The 24067-nt window shown below is 41.4% G+C and overlaps 1 protein-coding gene and 1 pseudogene across 2 annotated transcripts in view; both read left to right on the top strand.

Annotated features, from left to right (window-relative positions):
• LIN52 (lin-52 DREAM MuvB core complex component) overlaps positions 1-19021 on the top strand; it is a 115714-nt gene extending 96693 nt beyond the window's left edge. The window contains exons 6-7 of one of the 2 annotated variants that reach the window (XR_003002248.1): positions 16352-16610; positions 16974-19009. Coding sequence is in view for 1 of the 2 variants with exons in the window: in XM_024737851.1 (XP_024593619.1) it covers positions 16974-17029 (56 nt within the window). In the remaining variant the exon portion in view is untranslated. Of the gene's footprint in view, positions 1-16351; positions 16611-16973 lie in introns of both variants that reach the window. The other variant, XM_024737851.1, reaches the window with a different exon arrangement.
• On the top strand, positions 10744-13379 carry LOC112394848 (small ubiquitin-related modifier 2 pseudogene; annotated as a pseudogene).
• Positions 19022-24067: the final 5046 nt, after the last annotated feature.

Genomic DNA, 24067 nt, shown 5'->3' with positions numbered 1-24067 from the left:
ACAATTAAGCTGTTGATGAGCAAACTTTAGTGCCCAAAGGAGGGGAGGGTTTCTCTAAGGAAGATTGGTTGATCTCTCTTGGTGTCTCATTATCTGCAAGCATAAGAGTATGTAATGGGCGAGCAGTTAGAACTTGTTGACTAGCTGATGAAACTAGTTTAGAACTCTGACCTTTGATTTTGAGGCCAGTGGTCTAGCATCTATAAAATGCTTCTTTTCACTTTCGCTTCTTTTTTGGTTTGAATGCAAATAAAATTAATGAAAAAGATATTTTAACTTTAATTATTAAGCATTATAGTAAATGTTTATATAGTATCTAACCATATTTCCCCTTCTATTATATTTTGCCGTATTGACCACACATAAGTTGTTTTTAAGATCCTAAATTATGACCTGTACTATCAATGAAAGAGTGTTTTTTTCATTCAGTACATGCCTATTATTATGTTAACTATGTATAGGTTAAACTCTGGAGTTTCAATGAAGCAGACTATTATACACAGTATAATATAATTTTCTGGCTGTGGATATTTTTGTGTTCTAATTCTTTTATGTTAATAATTCACAAATGTTGTAAATAAGGTTTTTCAGAAACATCAAAACTGGATATTTTGAAAAAAAGGTTAACTAGCTGTAATTTCTACTCACAAGGAAAATAACCACTACCATATTGCTATGGACCTGGGCCCTTGGACTCTTTATTCAATAGAAATTGATAAGAGGCCAGATGAGAATTCCAGTCAAGGCTTTATTGGGGCTCGTGCTGCAGTACAAGGGAGTGAAAACAAGAGACAGGTACTCTTGCTCTTTCTCTGAGAGGAGCTGCTTGGGTCCTTAAAAGGGGTAACAACAGGGGTGGGTCCATGGGTTGGGCAGGAGGTGTAGCTTAGGTGATCTGCCCACCCCTTTAGTGGTGCCATGTACAGGGATCCTGCACAGTGCCCTGCTTTTGCTCTCAGCACCTCAGAAATGGCAGTTGGTTTGTGGCCTTTTTGAATCCTTTTGATCATAATTGCCCCAACTGTGCACGTGTGCAGTTGTTTTTAGTCCCTTATAGTTTCCTTGTATTCTGTCACTCAAAGAGATGTTAGTCCAGGTGCAAGCACTCCGGTAAAAGGTCCCAGGTCCCAGCCTATCTCAATATGACTTCCTAAGTAGACACGTCATACGATCAAGTTCTTACCTTGATGTGATGTGGTTTTAAAAGAAATTCATAATCAAGTGAAGACAGTAATTGTTGTACATTTGTACTACTACATTATTTTAGAGGAAAAAGAGGATTTTTAAATTAAGTCTTACTGGATAAATACTATATATTGGGTATTTTTTCCAAGTCTGTTTAGGGAAAATATCTTTAAAAGTGTCTACCATTGATGAACTTATTGTCTGGTCAAGTTGAAAACATGAACCATACATATGTGAAACCACAATGCCAACAATTAAAAATCAAATTATCGGGTAGAACAAGTAATTTGTGTTAAAATTGGATAAATCGTCATCTGTGAAGTAAAAGAGTGATCAAAGTGAAGTAGGATTATTGAGGTCATTTATATTCACAGTTGTTGATAGTATGAGGAAAAACTAGCTGAAAGTTAACTGGACTAGTGAACATTTAGATTAAGCTATTCCTTTTGTAACTTTGTTTAGATTAGGCTATTCCTTTTAGCTATTGGACTGGCCTCAGCCTTAAAGTTAGGCTTGCTACCAACCCTAAAGCTTTCTTTTTTTAAATTTTATTGAAGTATAGTTGATTTACAATGAGTTAATTTCTGCTGTAGCAACCCTAAAACTTTTTATGAGAAGATTCAATAAATGAGTAACTTGGACTTGCCTGGTGGCACAGTGGTTAAGAATCTGCCTGCCAATGCAGGGGACATGGGTTTGAGCCCTGGTCCAGGAAGATCCCACATGCTGTGGAACAGCTAAGCCCATGCACCACAACTACTGAGCCTGTGCTCTAGAACTCACGAGCCACAACTGCTGAAGCCCACGCACCTAGAGCCCATGCTCTGCAACAAGAGAAGCCACCGCAATGAGAAGCCCACGCACCGCAACAAAGAGCAGCCCCCGCCCACTGCAACTAGAGAAAGCCTGCGCGCAGCAACGAAGACCCAATGCAGCCAAGAATAAATAAATAAATAAATTTATATAAATAAATAAATGAGTGACCAAAGACTCATTCTCTCCACCTCCCAAAGAATTTTTTAGAAGCAAAATGTTGAACCAGAGAGCTTCCCTCATAGCTATTTTATGAATAAATTGAAAATTGTGCTCTTAGATTTGTCTGTATGATTTCTTAAATAAGAAAGGTTGGAAGGCAGCAGCTTATTATTATTAGGCTTAACCTGAGTTAGATTTGGCAGAGTTTAAAAAATATGTAATCTGCTTTTGATTGTTTGGTCATGTGTAATTTGTTCCTCATCCAAAGAATTTAACAATGGAAATAAACATTCATGACATGAAAAGTCACCCCCTTTCTACAGCTTTTCCTGTCCATCCATTTCCAAGTCCTCTGCAGAATTAATTATCCCCATCTCTGTTCCCTGGCCTACTCTTCATTGTATTATGATATGTAGTGATAATGAGAAAAAGCTGTATTTCCAGAGAAGCATTTGGTGAAGTTTTCTGTTTACTATGGAGATTTTCCAAGCATATACTAACTAGAAAGAATGCTATAATGAACTCCACGTACCCATCCCCAGCTTCAATAATTGTCAACTTTCTGCCATTCTTGTTGTATCTCTGCCCCCTTATATCACACTTTTTGTTGTGGTTGTGTTGTTGGCTGGAGTATTTTAAAGCAAATCCTAGTACCATGTCATTCATAAATAATTTAGTATGTATCTCTAACCAAGAAGGCCTTTAAAAAACACACAATTATTACACCAAACAACATAAAATAATAATTCCTTAGTAACGTCTTATAGTCCATGTCCAGTTTGGTTAAAAATTGTGTTTTCCACAGTTGGTTTGTATGAGTCAACATCTGGACAAGGTCTACACATTGCATTTGATTGACATCAGTCTTCAGTCACTTAATCTTCTCTATAAGCACACTCTTCTTTTTCTAGGTTATCCCCCCTGCCCCATGCTATTTAATTGCTGAAGAAACTGGGTTGTTTGTCCAGGAGGATCTCCCACATTTTAAATTTGGATGATTTTTCTCATGGTGGTAGCATTCCACATCGTCCTCTTTTCCCCCAAATTTCCTGTAATCTAGTAGAGTTAGAGAATAAAGTGGGTTCGGAGCCAGTCTTTTTGGCAAGAATGCTTCATAAGTGTACTTGCTATTGTTGCGTATGAAACACAGGACCTTCATTTGTTCCAGTTTCAGTGAAGATCAGTGGGTTTGGGTGGTATCAGTCTCATTCTTTCCATAATAATAATGATGATGATTACTATTCTAATAAATCAGCAACTATTTGGTTTCCCTGAAATGTGGTCCAAAGAGGAAAGGCAGAAAAAATGCTTGATTTTCCCCCCTTTTACTTACCAATTTTCAGAACATGAAATGAGTTGAAGTGACTGAGGGCTTTTAAGAAATATTATAGTAAAATATAATATATTAAATATATTAAATATAATACAGTATACTAGTGTATTATAATTTAATATAATACAATATATTTAATATAATGTATTATGATATAATATTAATTTGATGTAATTAATACATTATATTAATATAATACATTATATTAATATTATATTAAATATAATACATTAAAATACTATTTAATGTATTTCTGAGCACTATAATCATTATTGTTTTTGACACTCAGCTTTATGCTGACTTCTGTGTCATTTGACATGAGCCTAGTAATCTTTGGTAACTTCCTTCCTTTCAGCGTGTCAAGATATTCCTTGTTCATTTACTTCAGACTTAGAATCTTATCCATTTCTCCAAGGAACCCTAGGAGTAGAAATCTTCGTTTTAGTAGAAATCTAAGTACTAAGAGTATTAATTGGTACTGGACTGTCATTGCTTCTGGGCTTTTTCTATGGACAGGGTTAGTAAATGAGTTGTTGTTGTTTTGTTTTTTAAGAGAAAAAGAAATTGTGTTCCTACCAATATGCCCAGTTCAAATTAAAGATGTTTAAGCGGGGGGGGCTTCCCTGGTGGCACAGTGGTTGAGAGTCCGCCTGCCGATGCAGGGGACGCGGGTTCGTGCCCCGGTCTGGGAGGATCCCACATGCCGCAGAGCGGCTGGGCCCGTGAGCCATGGCCGCTGAGCCTGTGCATCCGGAGCCTGTGCTCCGCAACGGGAGAGGCCACAACAGTGAGAGGCCCACGTACCGCAAAAAAAAAAAAAAAAAAGATGTTTAAGGGTTTTAACTTAATGTATTCGGGGTTTTTTTTAATTTTAATTTTATTGGAGTTTAGTTGACTTACAACGTTATGTTAGTTTCAGGAGCACGGCAAAGTTATTCAGTTATACATATACATATATTCATTCTTTTTTAGATTCTTTTCTCATATACAATGTATTTGATTTTATAATAGTATGTCTTTTACTCTGGAAATCTTGATCTCTAATAACTAACATAATTATTTATGTTTTAACCCACAATGAGACTAGCATCAAAAGAACTAACTACATATAACAACAAGACTGCTGAATGCAATTTAAGATTTCTCTGTGCCTCATTTATATCTTTAGGCTATGTACTTGTAGGGATATATAGTCAGAATATGTCCTTTAGAATTATTTAAACTTTTGTACTGTGTGGTTATTGCCAAATTTTAGAGATTCAAGTTATTTTCAGTTTATTTCCACTTTTAGAGATTGCCATTTTTCTATTTAATGAATTTTTTAATGTATAAAATATTTATATGGTGTCCCAAAGTAAAACGCATAAAATAAGGTGCATCCAAAGTGTCTACCTTCCACCTCTATCTTACCCCCTCTCTTTTTCCTCTTCTAGGTAACCATCTTTATTAGTAAAAACAAATACTAAACTTTATCCTTCCATTATTTCTTTTGAAAATATAAGTAAATATACCTATGTATTTCTCCATGTCCTAATTTTCCACATAAGGTAATATACTATACATAGTGTTCTGCACCTTGCTTTTTTTCTGCTCAGCAGTATGTTCTGGAGATCACTCCATAGCAATATATAGGTCTCTTCTTCATTCCTTCATACAGTTGCACAGTACTCTGTAGTATGGAGTCCCTTCCCTAAATTTGAGTTGTTTCCAATCTTCAGTTATTACAGATAGTGCTGAAATGAATAGGAATATGAATACTCTATTTAATATTTTTGCTGGTGTATCTTTGGGTAGCTACCTAGAAGTAAAATTGCTGGGTCAAAAACATAGGTAATTTTACTAGGACAAAAATTTCTTATGCACAATATTGAATTAAGAATTGAAAAGGAAGCAGATTTCCTCTTTCCTCATATATGAATAAATTATTTCAATAGATATATAGTTGACCACCTCCCATGTGCCTGGTATTGTTCTAGTTGCTGGGGATAGAGCAGGAGGCTCTGTAGAACTTCAAGGAGCATGAAGAGAAACAAAGTTAATTTCAGATTTTGGTAAGTGCTGTGAAGGAAGTAAATGTGTTGATATGAAAGAAAGTAACCAAGAGGACTCACTTTGGATAGGGTGGCCACAGAAGGCCTCTTTGAAAAGGTGATGTTTGAACTGAGATTTGACAGATTAAAAAAATGATTAACGCTGCCATTTATAGACTTTCCTACTATACACCAGGCAATATAAAGGATTTTCATACCTCATTTTATCTCACAAGACTGCAAAGTCTATTTTATAATTACATTTTATGAATGAGAAAACTGATGCTCATAAAAATAATTTGCTTAAAGTCTTAACACCTGTAAATGGGGGGGAGGGGGGGCTGGGATTTGAATCAAGGCTAGACCCATCTAATTCCAAAGCCAGATAAGAGAAATCCTTTTTACTGTATACATTGCCTCTCTTAACCAGAAAGAAAGCAGAGAATACCGAGTTAACATAGTAAATGGTTTAGACTCTTGTTTTAACCTGGCAGAAATACAGTGTTTTGTTTTTTTTCTTTTAAAGCACTGTTCACATTTACTACTGAATGATTACAAATTCAGAATACATACGCTTGTTTTCTTTGGGAGTATTTGTTATATAACAAAATAGAAAAACATGTCTTCTTGTCCAAGCTAACTAAAACAATTTCAGTATCTGTTTTTATTGTTTTCAACTTAGTGATGGTTCTCTGTTTAAAATACCGTACCAAGAACCTAGGGGCAGGACAGGAATAAAGACGCAGACCTACTAGAGAATGGACTTGAGGACACAGGTGGGGGAAGGGTAAGCTGGGACAAAGTGAGAGAGCAGCATGGACATATATACACTACCAAATGTAAAACCGATAGCTAGTGGGAAGCAGCTGCATAGCACAGGGAGATCAGCTCGGTGCTTTGTGTCCACCTAGAGGGGTGGGAATAGGGAGGGTGGGAGGGAGACGCAAGAGGGAAAAGATATGGCGATATATGTATATGTATAGCTGATTCACTTTGTTATAAAGCAGAAACTAACACACCATTGTAAAGCAATTATACTCCAATGAAGATGTTAAAAAATAAATAAAATTTTAAAAATAAAATACTGTAGCAAAAATATCCCCCAGATATTTCTAGCCTATTAGAATAATGCACCTTCTAAGTATCCTATTTATTTATTTCACAAATATTTGTTAAAATCTATATTCAAGGTACTTTACAGTGTCTGTTTGAAATAACTTCATTAAATGAAATAACCAAAACATTCAAGGGACTTCCTTGGCGGGCCAGTGGTTAAGACGCGGTGTTTCCACTGCAGGGGGTGTGGGTTAGGTCCCTTGTCAGGGAACTAAGATCCTGCATGCCTCGCAGACTGACCAAAACAGAAACAAAAACACGTTCAAGGCTCTGTAAATGGCCATGAAATTAATCTTAGGGGGAAATTTCTTCTTGTGCCAGCACTTACTGAGGACTTAAATGTACTGTCTTAAGTCTCATACAACCCACTCAGGTAGGTACTAATCCCCCATTTTACAGATGAAGGAACTGAGGCACAAAGAGGCTGCATAATTTACCAGAGATCACCATCTAATAAGTGATAGATTCAGACCAAAGTTCAAATCCTATGCGATCATAGGTTTTTCTATATCATATATATTAAAAGGTCATATCAAACAACAAGAAAGTAGGGAAATATATTCTTCCTTTCTGGTGAGTTAAGTCCATACTACTGTCTGATGAACCATGCGTGAAGATTCATAGACATTTTCTTTGGTGTCTTAAACTGGAACTACCTGCAGTTAAAAGTCAGATTCTAATTTTACAAACAAGGCCACCTCTAACAAAATTACAATAAAATGATCTTATTTCCTGGCTTAAAGAAAAATTCTCCAGTAACTATAGGAGTGCTTGTGGTATCAAGACAGCATCTTCTATCTCCATGTAAGTCATAAGCAAAGTGATATTGTGGTGAAAAAATAGTGGCATGAATAATACCTGCTCACAGCCCAAGACATTTGATGTATCTTGGGCCTCAGTGTTTGTCGGATTTTGCAATTTCATGAGCAAGATTTGTATTTTTTTAAAGTTCTATATTTCTCTGTGTTCCACTTGATATCAAATCTGTATTCTTAGATCGTAGCGTTTCATTAAAAAAAATAAATAATCTCAGCCCCTCCTCCCTCTCCTCCCCCTCCCCCCCACACTCATTTCGTATAATATGGTAATGATATCACCGTAGCTGTAATTACGGGTCATCTTCATTTCTTTCATCTCTGCCTGTTCTGATGGCTTCATTCCTTTGACGGAAAAGATTTGGCTCTGGGTGCTATGATTATTTTGTTAAGCGTTATTCGAATAGACAGGAGTGAGAGAAATTAATCAATCCAAATGCAATTAGCATCATGTTTAACCCAGTGATGGACGTCTCAAGGTGAAACAGCCAGGGGAGTTTCAGACATTATTATTCAATCCAGTGGTTCTTATCTAAATTATAATCAAGAGAGGTTTTTATTGGCTTCGCAGTGTGAAGATGTAACTCTTTCCCTGCCCTTTGGGTCAAGAAGACTGGGGCCTCCATCCTCTGTAGACGTTTGCTGCTGCCAGCACCTTGAGGTGGGGATGTTCCAAGCAGGAGGATTTTCTTAATATCCAAGTCCTTTGAAATTCATCTATACTGTGATCTTGGTCTGATTTTCCTGGGAGTGGGATATTGCCTGTGAATAAATTACTCTGACTTGGGGCAAAATATTTTGTGTCCTGATGAAATCAATTTGACTAGTTCTTTCTTAACCTTACATGATAGATTATTATTGCTGTACTCACTTTATGAATGAGGAAATTAAGACTGTGTGAAGCTACTAGCCTTTGGTCACAATAAGTGTTTCACCACGATGTATTACTACGTGAAGGCCCTGAAGTGTGAATGAATGTTCTGCAAAAATTTATGAGTATTTAATAAAAGTTTGCCCCGAGTGTATTAATCCATTGCTTTGATCTCATTGCTGTTCGTTCAACTGAGTTTACCCTTGGAAGTGGAACCAAGTGAAATAGGCCTGTGAGGCCCTCTGAAGAGGAAACAAAATACAAATAAGAAGTTTTTAGGTCTCATTTCTTGAACACAAATCTTTGGGGTTTGTTGTTTATTGTTTTGGTTTGTTTTTTAGTAGGGAGAAGGATGATAAAAAGGATTGAATATTTGAAATCTAGTCTTGTTTTGCTCTTGAAAGAGGGCAGAGCAAGGAGAGTTGATGGAGAAACATAGGCTTTCACCTGAATACAGCATTTTTCAAATACCTGACAATTAAGATTCTTCTACTTCTTTCAGCCTTCAGGCATCATGGATGACACTTCCCGTATTTTATGTTCCCGCTTGATGGTTTATATTCTGAGAATAAATCTGTTGGCTGGATGTTTCTGTCCTTTTTTCCCCCTGTTGTGAAAAGCCATTAAAATTATTTTCCATATTGGAACTGTCCAAATGCATTTAACTGTACATTGAGTCCTGGCTTTTCTTTTTTATATTACTTCTTGGATAAAACATTCTCTGGAAGTGGCCCTTGCTATGAATTGAAAAAAAAATGTTTGATATAAAATTATCTTTTCCTGAATTCACGGGAGAGAACATAGTTCTTAGCCACCCCACTCTTTTAGAAGAAAAAGTCATGTTAGAGAGACAAGACACTGAATAGAAAGAGAATCTGGGAAGTGTGCCCCAAAAAGGATTTTCTGAGAATTCTTAGGATGAAGATTTTCATAGTCAATGATAGTTTGGTCATGGATGTAGCATCCAGACTGTTTTTTTCTTAGATATTATTTCATTCTCAAAGAATTTTGGGCAAAAGCCTAAGGCTGTTCTGTCTGCCTTCAAATGCTGATTTTACATATTTTAGAGAAAAGTGAGATTTCTACCATAAAATCTTTTTTTTTAAATTTATTTATTTTTGGCTGCGTTGGGTGTTCATTGCGGTGCACAGGCTCTAGGCGCTTGGGCTTCAGTAGTTGTGGCACATGGGCTCAGTAGTTATGGCACACGGGCTCAGTAGTTGTGGCTTGCGGGCTCTAGAGTGCAGGCTCAGTAGTTGTGGTGCATGGGCTTAGTTGCTCTGCGGCACGTGGGATCTTCTTGGACCACGGCTCAAACCTGTGTCCCCTGCATTGGCAGGCGGTTTCTCAATCACTGCACCACCAGGGAAGTCCCTCTACCATAAACTCTTACGTTGAGTGGACTCTCCCACAAGAGTTGACTGAGAATGGTCAGTAGACCATATTACAATTACACCATTTTCTGAGGGCCACCAAGTATTCAAATGAGGTCCCAAGAGAGTTCCTTCTCATCCAGGAACACCATGCTCAGTTCATAGCACCTTCTGCTCTTGACAGTGGCGCCAGCCACTCTCATATCAGAGGCATTATAAAGTGCTTAGTCCTGGACTTGAATTATTGATCACTTAGTGATAGGTTTTTGTGGAGGTCTGAACTGGAGCATGGTGAAGAATCTCAGTCTGGGGGCCTGCCTGGAACTGCTCTGCTGTACGCCGGCCCTATGCCGGAGTGACAGGAAAACTTTCTCATTCCTGTGAGAGAGAAATCAGCCCTGTAAATCACATTGGTTTCCTTTGTTCTCCTCTGATGTACTAAGGTACCTGTGAACAGCTAGATAGCTCCATCTCAAAGGCCACTTCTCATTTATTTGAATTTTCCCTAATACCTAGTACATAGTAGGTAGGCTCTGTACGTGACTAACTTAACTATTCATCCATCCCCTTCATGCTTCTCTTCTGCATAGCACACACTCATGACTAGGAGGTCCCTCAGCAGAATTAGAACACCTTCAACTAAAAAATAATTGTTAAAAAAAGTCAAAACTGTAATCATAACAAATGGCATCATTTCTACAAAACACCTTCTATAAATCTAGTTAAATAGATAACCTTTTAGCACATTGATTTAAACCAAACGAACTAGGGTTTTATGTGCTCCTTTTTGCTAGAAGAAGCTGCTGGTGTAGTTAAGGAAGGTCGCTGCCTCTAACTAGCACCCAGGTTTGAACCTCCAGAGTATATGTGTTACACAGATGCAAGTCAGGCATGTTTCCCTTTGTTTTACATTTGAAAGCGTTTAAAAAATAAATAGTTCATCCTCTTTTTGCCACTCCTGGTGCTGCTTGTGTGCGCATTCGGTACTGACCTGGTACCTTTTCTCTTCTGTGAAATGGCAGCTGCAGAGGCTCTGTTGTTTCCCATGACCGATGGAAAACCCAAGGAAGGAGCCAAGGCTAAGAACAATGATCATGTTAATTTGAAGGTGGCGGGGCTGGACAGTTCTGTGGCGCACAGATTAAGATTAAGCATACGCCACTTAGTAAACTAATGAAGGCTTACTGTGAATGACAGGGTTTGTCAATGAGGTAGGTCAGATTCCAGTTTAATAGGCAGCCAATTCATGAAACAGACACACTGTGAGAGCAAAATAACTTACTGGATTATGAAAGAGAAGGGCTGAATGAGCATGCCACTAGTGGAGGAGGGGGCGCTGTCACGGAACCAGCATTCTGCCCCAGTTGTTGTCGATCAAAACATAGCATTGGTCATTCGACTTAAAAAAAATAAAGGGAATATGCTCGTGTACATCACCAGTTACTTTAAGTACAGTAAAGGAGTGAGGAAATGGTACATGGAAGAACAGAGAAATCCATACTATAGTAGCCAAGATGCCGTCAGTGTGTTCCAGCAGCAGACAGGAGGTGTCTGCTATGAAGGGAACTTGCTCTTTACTCCAGATCTCAGTTCCCACAGACCAAGAAGACCTTCGCAGTTAGAAGACTGCAGTTTGGGTCTCCCACATCCTGACTACTACAGTATGGACTTCTCTATTCTTTCATATACCCCTTCCTCACGTCTTTATTGTAGTTGAAGTAACTGGTGTACACAAGCATATTGGCTTTTTTTTTTAAGCTAAATGACCAGTGTTATGTTTTGCTTGACAACAACTGGGGCAGAATTCTGGTTCTGTAACAGTCCCCCCTCGCTCCATTAGTGGCGTGCTCATTCAGTCCTTGTCTTTCATATTCAAGTAAATTATTTTGCTCTCACTGTTTAACAGAAATCAAACAAACAAAAATCCTTGCATACCTTGTTCCATTGGAGAATTTTAATGTTTTTCACTTTATCACTGTAAAACCCAGGGCAGTTCTATAACTTTTTTTTTTTTTGCTGTACGCGGGCTTCTCACTGTTGTGGCCTCTCCCATTGCGGAGCACAGGTCCAGACGGGCAGGCTCAGCAGCCATGGCTCACAGGCCTAGCCGCTCTGCGGCATGCGGGATCCTCCCCGACCGGGGCACGAACCCATGTCCCCTGCATCGGCAGGCGGACTCTCAACCACTGCGCCACCAGGGAAGCCCTATAACTTTTTTGTACATAGCTGTTACGTGTAAGACAATATGTCTTGAAGCAGGGATAAATTACTCTAAACGAAATGAATCCTAGATAATTTTCCCATCAAGTATCTTGTTGCTTAAATAAACTTCTTATTTGATATGAAAGAAAGAGTCATACAGTAGCTAGCATTTACAGAATGCCTGTGTGACCCTTGTATTAATCCCATCTTGAACAGATGAGGTGACTGAAACACAGAGAGATGACTTGGGTGACTTGCCCGCAGTGGTTCAGGCTCAGTGTAGGAGCTGGGGTTTGAATCCAAGCCTGTCCAATGCTAAAAACCCTGCTCTTGGGAATTCCTTGGTGTTACAGTGGTTAGGACTCCACGCTTCCATTGCTGGGGGGCCGGGTTCAATCCCTGGTCAGGGAACTAGGGTCCTGCAAGCTGCACGGCGCAGCCAAAATAAATGAATGAATGAATGAATAAATAAATAAATACATGCATGCCCTGCTCTTTTCACAGCGTTATACTGTCTCCTTTGTTTCCTGGCCACTCAGAGTCTCCTAAACAGCCTGTTGTTGCTTTTCAGGATATGAGAGAACCATCCGCCTCGCTAATGTTTTTATTTATATTGATTTAATTATATTGAGGCACAATATAAATATTTAAAGTGGTTTGCATTGGAACTGCAAACCAAATGCTATGAGTTTCTTCCATTTCATTAAAAGTTACTTAATCTTTACATTGTTCCCTATATTAAAGCCAAGCAGAATTTTATCAGGCAGTTGCCTCAAAGTTATAATCTGGAAAATCTTTCTATAATGAAACCCATATGTCATGGGCGAAAGGTGCAAAGCCCCGGCATAGAGGGCTGGTCTCGTGAGAGATTCTGCACCCAATCTCGTTAACCAGGGTGCCTCTGGTAATCCCTCATGCCCTCACTGGTGAGAAATCAGTCTGTACCACTGAATCTTTTTCAACCAGCCACCGGAAGATTTACCGCAGAGAAGACAGTTTGGGGATAGTCATTGTGGAAAGGGAGCCAGAGGCAAGGCTAAATGTAGGATGGCGGAATTGGAGAGTCTAAAGAAGAGATTACATTAAAGCACACACCACCTTCACAGCAAGCAGGATGGAGTCCTCCCTTCAGCCCTGACCTCTCTAAAGTATACCCAGGTGTTTACAGCTGCTGTGAACCTGACAGCCCTAGGGAAACTATGAAGGGGTGATAGAAACTGCATCAACCTGGAAGTTGATTATAGTTTATCCATTTGCTGTCTTTAAATGTGTCCCCTGTCCCACACTGAGCAGCAGTTCACATGTTCACCCTTTGGTGAGAGTCTTGACTATGGCTTTCTCAGTTTGTGGTCTGTGCCCAGCATAGGAGGGCCTGTAAATCGTGACTTGACGTGGAGGTCATGCTTCTCTTCTGCAGAGCATACACTGGTGGCTGATGACCAGTGGATCCCTCTGAGCATAGTGATTCGACTGTGGTAGCAGTGTTGCCTTCCTGTTGAATCTTGTAATCCTAGAGAATCAATCCAGAACCAGAAATTAGTTAAGAAATGGTGTTAACTCCAGATAAAACTTTCTCTAGCAACTTTATGGTCCCCAGGATCGTCTTCTAACACATTGTGGGAAAAGAGAAGCAGGAGAGAAGGCAGGAATTGGAAGTGCCAAGCTGAAGAGTATGTAATCTTACCCTGGTCATTAGTGCAAGAATTACACCAAGTGGTAACTGTTGGGAAGAAGGGATGGAACTAGGCAGGAGGACATAGAAATACCTTACTGTCCTCTGTCAGCAAGCATAGATTTCTCTAAAGGTTTTTGCCCAAAGAGATTTGAAATCCTTGGTGGGAGTTTTTTAGTAAAACACATTTACATTATAAACCCTACTGGTAGGGGTGTGTGTGTGTGTGTGTGTCTGTGTGTCTGTGTGTGTCTGTGTAGAAGAGGAATACAGAATAGTAGCAGAAGGCTGTCTCCCTACTCCTAATGGGATTTTGTAGCAGCATGTGTGAGTTTGTTTCAGAAGTCAAAAACGAACAGATGTTGGTATAAATTACCTCTGTGTCTGATGTCTTGCAAATTAAAAGCGCGGTTGGCATCGCTAAACAATTTCACTAGGTTTCGGGGGGTGTGTAGTCAGCGGGTGGTGATTACTATAGCAGGTCGGTAAGAATCTTTACATTGCAGTAGAACAGGAGAGCCAAGGATAAAGAGATGAGGAATAATATAAGGGGTATATGAATTAATCAGAGATGTTAACATCTCTGATGACAAGTGAACAGGAGGGCATGTGCTCTGGAGCAGCCCCTGACTCACAGCAATTTCTCTGTGCACAAAAAGGGGTTGGTGCTTAGGATGTGATTTATAGGGCACAGCCCTCTTTTAGGGAGCAGCTAGATATGTCACAAATTCGTATATCTCCTATATAGGAACAGCAAGTAGGAAAACTTTCACCCCTCCCACGTAAAAGATGATGTCTTTAGAAATACTTCTACTTTTACGGTGGTTTGCTGCAGCTCTGTGTACTTAGATTAGGTTGAAGGGGGAGGAATGACTGAGTGGAAGGGGGGTTGTTAGAAAGGATTGGTCAAATTCAAGGAGCGCTTGCCACTGAGAGACTTGGAATATCCATTTTTTTTCCTTTTAAATCCTTTTGATCCCTCGAATAGATTGGGTCTTGTAAATTTTTAAGTCTTAAAATATTGGTCATTCTCCCATTTGGGGAAAAAAAGAGCAAAGAATTGTGGGACATGAAGGACAGCAGGCAGAAATAATTAGTAAGGTCAGTACAGTGCTCCTGGCCCAGGATTTTTGGAACAGGGCTCTGTTCTGCCCAGCCGAGCATTGTATTACTCAAGTCTGATTTCCAGAGCACCTGCTTCTAGCCACTTTGCAGGATCATTTGTTACTGTGTTTAAATTCATTAATAAGCACTGGAGAGTAGGCAGAAAACCTATCCAAGTAGGAATAGATGATGCGACCCACTCTGGCCAAAAGTATAAGTCAATTCCTATAGATCAGGCTGAGGGAAAAGATTCCAAGGAATGGGATTTTCGAGATTGCTAGCCTCCCTTATCACAATTCATTCACTTATTCACTTAGGAAATACTGCATGCAAGAGAAGCAATAGACTACTTACCCTCCTCTGAAAGGCGCTGTGTTAATAATATCACTATACCAAGCATGATCATGGCTGAATACCCGAGAGGGCGGGGCCGGTGGCGTTAATATGCTACTCATTTTACAGATGAAGAAACTGAGGCGCAGAGATCTTTCCCATCTCAAGGTCTCGCCCAGCTGATAAATATTAGAGTTGGAACTTAAACTGCATTCAGATCCTGTGTTCTCTGAAAGAAATCCATGCTCCTTCCCCTGGGCAATAAAATACTTGTTTGGATTTCTTCTAGAGTAGTTAGTCCTTGTCCCTGGATCTCTCCATGAATCTGGCACTACTTCCATCAAGGGAAATGACTTTTCTTGCCGAATAAGCAAGGTAAATTTTAAAAGAATCCCACAATGTAGAGAAGGGAGCAATGAGGGTCACTAACAAGTCTTATTGTTTGTGAAATGGAAGGAAACTAACTTTACTCTGTTCCTACTTGGTTCTAGTTCTTTTTTATATTATCATTCATCCAGCCAACATTTATTCAGCAGAAACCGGGTCCAGCACTATGCTAGGTGCTGGTGATAAAAAGAATAATAAAACACAATCTCTGCCCTCAGTTCTTCGACTTCCATGGAGGAAGACAAGTATATCAACAAGTAATTGCAAGTCTTATAGGAACTTTGTATGTATGGGATTTGGCGTAAACCCACTAAGGAAGGAATGGTCAGTTTGATTTGGGCCAGGGTACGGTTGAGGGCACATGAGACAAGCCCAACGCTGGGGCTTCCATTCCTAGTTAATGGGATTTCCTTTCCCTTTGTTGGAGCTTTGGAACTTCTGAAAGATGGGGAATGTATAGACTGCAGTTACCAAAAGCTTTTCTGGTTACAAAGTTTGTATTGTTTTATTTCTTCCTTGTACAAATAAACCAAGAACTATTAAATGTAGATGGTGGGGTGGGGGAGTGGGAGCCCATTCATCTAGCACCATTTGCTCTGCACCGGGGAAGGGAAGCAAGGAGGCTAGGGTGAAGGTCCTTCTCACCCCTGCTGGTGCCTCCCTAGCCACCTCACTCCTTTGGCCAAGATGGAGATATGTCCTTGGAAGCCACAGGGCACCATAGCCTGCTGTGTGTTCACTGCATGGTTCCAGAAGACTTCTGGCCCCGAGGCCAGCCATCGGAAGCTTTCAGCACTGTTACATCCATTTAAGAGACATAAAAAGATGATCTTATGGGGATGAGGATGAAGGGGGTTATGCCACGTACAATTTTTGAGGATTTGCTTGACAGAGCTAAAATGGGGGGCTTCTGGAGTGGGTCTTGTAACTGAGAAATGTTTTACTTTCATTTCAGAGCCTCATATGTAGGAAAGTAGCTGTATAAACCCTCTTGTAACTACAGCATTCAAAGATTGATGGTGCTGAAAGTGAGAAAAAGACACATAAACCTTGCCTGGCTCTATTAAATATCTAAGGACTGACAATGCCAAGAGAGAGAAGACCAAAGCTCTATACACCCTACTTTATTACTGCATCCACAGATGAACTGCACTGAGGGAATGTAAACTCTGTTACATTACAGTATCCAGGGACTACCACTGCTGAGAGATGGGGTAAATTATCTCTAATTTTGATTTGAGATTATAAATGTCCAGAGACCAACAATCCAGAAAAGACTCTAATCTAATCTTGGTTGGATTTTAGCCTCCAAGGGCAAACCCAAGGTTAAATGATAAAGATTTCCCCAGTTGGCCTGCGCGTTATAGTAATCACCAACTTCAGAACAGTTTTGTACAGTTTGTTGTCAATAGTGGTTTGTTTTTCTCCCGTTTTGGAGGTTAGTAGAGATTGAATCTGTTATGGTAGCAACTTTGTATACAATTTAAATCAATCTGCATTCTTAAATTAAGTCTTCCTGTGAACGCTTTTTCAGATTTTAGGTCTTCATTTATCTTTCATTTGCTTTGTGATTCCAGCCAGAGAGATGACACGGGGGAAATTCCTCAACATTCTAGAGAAGCCCAAGAAGTAGCAGCTGCTTGTGGACAGGGTGCCCTGGGGACTGGAACCGTGCTTCCCTCCCTGTGCAGTTCTGATGACGCGCACCTCACTGCTTCCTGCCCAGAGGCCGGAGGGTGCACCTCCAGGACTGACCCTCTCCCCTGCTCCTGGCACTCTGCGCTTCTGAGGACATTTGGCGGCAAGAGAAGAATCTGCTCTATCCAAGGATCAGTGGTGCAGTTATTCATTCAGCTTCTAGACTGTGACCGTCTCAGCCTCGGATGTTGGTAACACCAGAAGGTATATCATTCTTAAAGGTCAAAGTCCTGCTTTCTCGTTTCCGGAAATGATTCTGGAGCTCCAGGATCTTACAGTTGATTTGATTCAGTGATAGCAAAGTCAGTTGAGATGTGTTGATGGGACAAGTTCTTTTGAATTGTACTTGATCTCTTAGGAGGTGTTTATGATGCAAGGAGACCAGAGACCAATTAGATTCTGGACCAGACCATGCAGCCTGGCCTGCAAGCTCACCACTGTATACTAGGTTCCAGGAATCCCCAGCTGGAGAAATGCTTTTAAAATTCTACATCTCTCAAGAGAGTCCCATCCCCCAATGCCTTGCATTCCCCACCTCCCAGCCCCCACCATCAGTCTGACTCCAGGGAAGGGGACCCCTGTGAATCAGGTCCCTCCTGGGATTAGCTTGTACAGTGAAAGGCATATATGTAGGGTTGCATTGGGTTCTAGACCTCCAGACCAACTTAAAGGTAACAGAAAGGACTTTTGAGTTCTAGTTAATCTGTTACAGATTCAAGTGAGAAAGTCAGTATGGCCTGAAAGATAGGAGAAGGGGACTGCTTGCAGGAGTTCCCATTTGATTAAAAACTAGAAACTCTACTTGACCTTAAAGGAATGTGCTGTGGGATGGTGGCAATGTTTTGCCCCCCTTGTCCCATCTCACAGCACAGATTAGATATTCCACCCATGTGACAGAAACATACACACACACAAGAAAAAGAGAATTCCCTGACTTTACAACTCTTATGGAGCTCTTTGCCAGTTATCTGTCTCTATGTTAAAACCTGAAAATCTAGCCCGTGGGTAAAATTGATTATACATGTTCTCCTTATTTTGTCTTATAAGCCAGCCCCCGGCTCTGTTGTTTGTAGAAGCACATGGGGTTTCCTAAACTTTATGAAAAGAACATCCATGTGGCAGTAGTGTGTTGGTGTTTGGACACAAGGAATGTTGTGGTCAAGGTTTTGGTCCCGAGTGTCTGCTAGGGCACAAAACTATTCAGTTTAATAGCTGGTTCATTAACCATTTTCTGACACTTCTGCCTTGTTTCCCATGCTAGAGTTAAGGTTGGGTTTTTCTCTCATTTGCACCATTTGACCATCCATGCAATTTTACCTATTGATAAGTGGGGTGGAATTTAACACAAGACATAAAGGAGAGTATGAGAAAGAAAACATTCTGCTTGGGTGCTATATAGAAGGTTAGGCTATAGAGGCTTTGATTTTAAGTAAAGCTTATTATTGACATTCCTTTATCTTAAATGCGGTTAAAGAGTGTGAAAGATGGGGAGAGAGAGAGAAAGGGGGGTGTGCAAAAACTAGTGCCATAATGTCAAATTCTAACTGCTCTGTTTTTGAGAGTTGATGACGTCAGGCACTTCTAAGTGCTTGGGGAAATTGAGAAACATATGGAGAACATTGGGATACCTCCCCCAAACCAACTCCAGTCTGTAAACTGAAGCTATGTAGTTGGTTTTTTGGTCTGCTTTGGCCTCTTCCTTTTACTGTCATCTTATTCACCAGCACTTAATGTAAGTAGATGTTTTAGAATTGTGATATTTATTGGTTTTGTATTTGCCGTCCTTAGAGATGTTAATGATGTATTTTTATATTGATAATATAAATTTATGTACAATGTGTGCATGTATATGTATTTCAGGGTGTTAGAGGACTGTACTTTGTATATGGTGGTGTCTATGTCATCATAATAAATATTTCCCTTTTATAGGAGAGTGAGTTTTTCCTCAAAAGGCCAACTTGCACATTTAAAGCATAGACCTCGTCAGAAAGCACAACTATAATGGCAGATGACCCACTGTCTTCCCTTTAATATCACAGTGGGTGGTGTGGGGCTCTATGGTCATCTACTGCGTGGTCTCTAGCTGCCATTGTGTCCTACCAGCCACCCAGCTCATTACTGCTCAACTCCCTAAACAGTGTTTAAAAATCTTTAATACCTCGTCTCCTCTACTAATAAAGTCTAGATCCATCATCCTGGCATTTAAAACTCTCTACATCTAATCCTAATCAACCCTCCAGTTTGGTTTCCTTTCTCTCCAGTATATGAAGTCTCTGTTCCAGTTAATCCGAACAGTTCCCAATTCCTCACTTACATGCCTTTGTTCTTGCCATTGAGTTCCTAGAAAGTCTTGCATCCTTTTCCTACACATCAACCTATCCTTCCTGTAAACCCCGCATGATCCAGCTGGACATAATCCTTCCCCCTCCATTTCTACAGCATTTATGTATACCTCCTTATGACTCTTATTACTACAATCCCCCTTATATTTAAGTCATCTGAGTACATGTCTTAATTGCCCCGCTAAATTATCTGCTCTCTGAGATTGTGGCTGTCTCCCACACATCTAGTTCTTTGTCAGTGTCTTCTTTGAACTGGGGGTTCATGACCTACCTGTGTGCACGCTTCCAGTTAAACGTGACAGATCAAAAACAAATATTTCTCTGCCACCTGCGAAAACCGTTAGTAAGCGTTTCTTTACAACTCTGTTCAGGAACTAAAGAGGAAGTGCTAATCAGTACTACTGCTTTCACCCACTGATAGTTTACCTGCTCCAGACCAGAGCCTGCCCTTTTAGAAAAAACATTCCCATTTAAGGAAAGCAAAGTGCTTAGCATCATTGATTCAGCATTGTTTCCCTAGAAGACATCTGGGTGGACAGTAGATTTCTCTGATCTAGAAAAGCATGGCTGGTTGATTGACTGAAAAGGTACAGCATGACATATATGCTGCTCTAAATCTTTAGAGATGATTTTTCGCATAAATAAGTATCATTTGCCTACAGGTTTGTCTTCTCTTTTCTTTTGCTGTTCCAAATACCATCCACGCCTCGCATCTGTTGCCCGTGAGCAGCACCAGTCCTGAGAAGCATAGCACTGGTGCCTGGAGGCACATTTTCAAATTCTTATTCTAAGCTGTTCTCACCAACAGGTCTCATTGCTTCTTGCTCTCTTCTGTCTCTCAGGTTTTAGGCCTCAGCTGATTTGCTTGGCTTTCTTTTCATTGTTGGAGCAGTAGAAGTTCACAGGCTATCACTTGCATTGATATCAAGATGCTATCATTAATTTATCTTTTTGTTACCTACTGATTGTATTTTTTTAAATGGACAACTGCTAACTGCTCCTTGTTTTTGGTCCTCTGGCTGCAGGTTATTTTAGCTCCTCTGTCTTCTGAACTCACCCAAATCAGAACAGTGAAAACGAAGCTGGTGAAAGTCATCCCATTGCCCCTGTGGCTTCCGAAGGGTGTTTGGACTTCCGTAAGGGCTTTATAATAAAGCCAAGGAATTTCATTTTCAGTGGGATGCTCTGGTCCCTTCTGTTTCCTCCAGGATTAAGGCATCACAGGAAGGTAAATGCAGAGCAGGAAGGGAGGAAATGGGCAGTGGGCCACGGTGATGGTCCCAGGGATCAGATAACAGGGTTTCATACCGGCTCTCAACTTCTGCACAAACTCCATCTCCAAGCATTTGGTTATGTTCTGCAGTTTCTGTTTTCTTCATCCTTTGAGAACTACAGGACTACCTGCCCTTGCATGGGCTTCATTTCACCAGAGGGACCTTGTACCCCCCCCAGCCCCAAAGAGTGGGCAATGAGTGGTCTCTCCCAGTGCATGAAGTTCTGACTGGCCGGTAACTGACTTTTCCTATCTCTTTAGGCTCTGGGGCACTTTGGGGATGTGTCCCTGACTCTGCTTAAAGAGGCCACCGGCCTTCCCACCCTGTGCCCAACACTTTCTTCCGGAGCAGCAGTGGTTGGGGGCTTCAGGTGGCACCAGGTGCACCGTGAGGCTCCCGAATGCTGGCAGAACCTGTTAATTAGCACATGAACACCCCAATGCTCCATTAGACGGGCCAGGCATTTGGAACCTTCCCCGACTGTGGGCCCCTTCCTCCTAATGAGACCTGGAAGAAGGGCCCTCACAAAACATTGCCTCAGAATAATATTCCGCTTTGTCCCCACCAGTAACCAGGGCTGACAGGATCACTCTGTCCATTTCTCTCCTAATTAGCACAATTCCAGCATAGCCTGAGCCAGCAAATGGAGAAAAGCGATCAAAAGCGATCGGACAACCGTACCGAATCACAAACACAAAGAGGGCCATTCCCCGTAATTAGGTGAGACAATTCCTCAGTCTTTTCTCGGCTGGAGTTTGCTGCTAAGACTCTTGCTGTTTGGGTCCCAGCAACACAAGTTACATGTCTCGCTGGGACACTAATAAGCCCCAAATTGTCTTCCGCTTCACACAACTCTAACCAGAAGACAGATGCGGGGGGAGGGGGCACAGTGAGGGGACAGGGTCTCTAAACAAGCAGCTGCTGCAGTCTTTCCCCAACTCCAAGAAGTAGACACTGGGGCTGAGGGCAGAGAGGGAAGAGGTAGTTGGCTTGAGAGAACTGCCCTGGGTGCCGCCTGGTCCCTGAGCTGGGGCTGAAGCACTGAGAATTCCTGACCGTCAGGGGATGCCCACTCTGCCTTGTTCTTTCCCCACCTTCTGCCTTTTGTCCCCATTTGATCTCCTCATCCCGCCTCAGTGGTCCACAATGGTGGCATCACGGGCAGCTACAACTATGGCACCGTCCCTGGAATGACATCGAAGTCCTATTCAACTGTAGTTATGATCTCAAGGATAGCAAACCCACAGCACACATGTGAATTCTGCTCTCAAAAGAGCTCATGACCTGGAAGGGGCCCTCGCTTCCAGCACCCATCACCTCTTCCCCACCCTCTGCCTGCTATCTCCATTCTCTATCCTGGAAGATTCCTGGTTTTTAAAACAGAAAAGTGGCCCATCAGCTGCCAGGGCAAGAAGCCACAACTGGCCATACTCCATGTGGCTCAGAGGTTGGCCATTTAATAAACAGAAACAGCTCCCCCCCAGGATTACAGCCCATTACAGGGATTACTGGGGGTGATATAGCCATGAACTTGGTCAGGGACAAACGAATGCGAGGAGAGTGGCAGCTGGAACCTCAGCTAAACTCAAGCTCTGAGCTGAGTTGGACTCATACACGTTTTCATCTTTATCCTGCCCTCTGCTTTGTGTTTTGACCTGTACTTGATGCTTCTGAAAGTGACCTCCAAAACCAGAAAACACTCAATTATCTAGAATCCAAGGAGCCAGAAAACCCAAGTAATCAAAGTTGCTTTGTTGTTTTTCCATCTTCTCTATCCGAGACACGGAGAGGTAATAAGATTTGACTATTTAAATAACTTTTGAGAGATGTCAAAGAATTGATCCAAATTTGTTCAGTCTCCTATAGTTTCTTTGTTTGTAAACAGAACTCACAACAGTATCTGGCACATAATAGGTGCTTAATAAGGATTTGTGGAAAGAAAGGATGAACTGCCATGATACTCAGTGTTCATAGCCTTGTTCCTGGTCTAAGGTATAGTAAGAGCTTGGATTTGAGGGAGAGAAGGATGCGCTTGTGCAAGTCACTTCTCTCTGAGCCTCAGTGTCCTCAGGACCTCTTCCATTTTAAAGAAGCAGCCTAACATCATGGATAAGAGCAAGACCCTGATGTCAGGCTGCCTGGGTCCAAATCTTGTTTCTGCCATCTGCTAGCTATGTGACTTTGGGTAAATTGCCTAACCTCTCTGTGCCTTAGTTTACCCATTTACGGAATGGGTCCAATGCACCTAACTCCTATGGTTACTGTGGAGATTAAATTAGCACTTGCAAGTGTTTAGAACAGTGCATGGCATATCTTACCCATATTTAATTTTTTATTATACTCATAGTTGTTAAAAATTGATAATCCTTAAAGGGAAAATATGATAACTTTTGATTACCTTGAATAGTCAGTTAAGCCAAAAACCCATTTCTCAACTCTTCAGGAGAACCGACAGTTTACTGACTGCTTCTCCTGCCCCCATCCTTTCGCCCTCTGAGGCAGACCGTGCTGGTATGGACACGCAGCAGATACCACTGTTGACTGCACAGACAACGGCCATGGAAGACTATTTGCTGCTGATAAGCAAGGGAGGGAAAGGTATTCTTTGTGACATTGACAGGTTTCTGAGCTGATGTTGAGCTTGGCATAATAAGCCTTGAGTCATCTGCCTCGCTAATCTTGGTGGTCCTAATATATTCTAAGCATCCATGGTATTCTAGTCACTGCACAGGAATGCTCCTCCCTGTTTTGCTCTGTCCTTCCCACCCCTGCCCCCAACCCTCCACCCCTATTCCAGTTGCTCCCTTTCCAGGGCTGAGTGAGGTCCACTTGGGCCTGGGGCCCCCGGGCAGCCTCTTCTCAGCTTCTTCCTCTCTGGGAGTCTATGGAGAACAGCCTGGCCTGACTCCACAGCCCGAGGCCTCAGGGTCAAGCAGGGCTAAAGGTCACATCCCGGGACCTTTCCAGATGCAGCCGAGCCAGCCCAAGCCAGCGGCTCCACACAAAGGAGCAGCTGAGAAGAGTCAAGTTGGAAAAGTCAGTGACTTGAGACTGAGTGGAAATGAGAAACACTGACTGCGGCCACTGGCAAAGCCCGGGGCAGGGCAAGGAGGGTACGCAAGGGTGAGAACCAGAAGTGGTCTCTGAGGAACAGGGTGGCTCGTGGGAAAGCAAAGCTCCCGAGAACTTCTTCCTTGGCTCCTGATCCCTTGCGTCTATCTCTGCTGCCGCTGCCTCCATCATCTTACTGCTGTCATCAGCCCTGCTTACCCAAACCAACTGGCCCAAAGGTCCTTCAAACCTGTAACTATTGAGCGTATTATGGTGCATTCACATAGTGAACTATTGTGCAGCCAC

The sequence above is a fragment of the Neophocaena asiaeorientalis genome, unplaced genomic scaffold (assembly GCF_003031525.2).
Source record: "Neophocaena asiaeorientalis asiaeorientalis breed wild unplaced genomic scaffold, Neophocaena_asiaeorientalis_V1.1 scaffold49, whole genome shotgun sequence".
NCBI lineage: Eukaryota > Metazoa > Chordata > Mammalia > Artiodactyla > Phocoenidae > Neophocaena > Neophocaena asiaeorientalis.
This window is presented reverse-complemented; position numbering and strand designations above follow the sequence as displayed.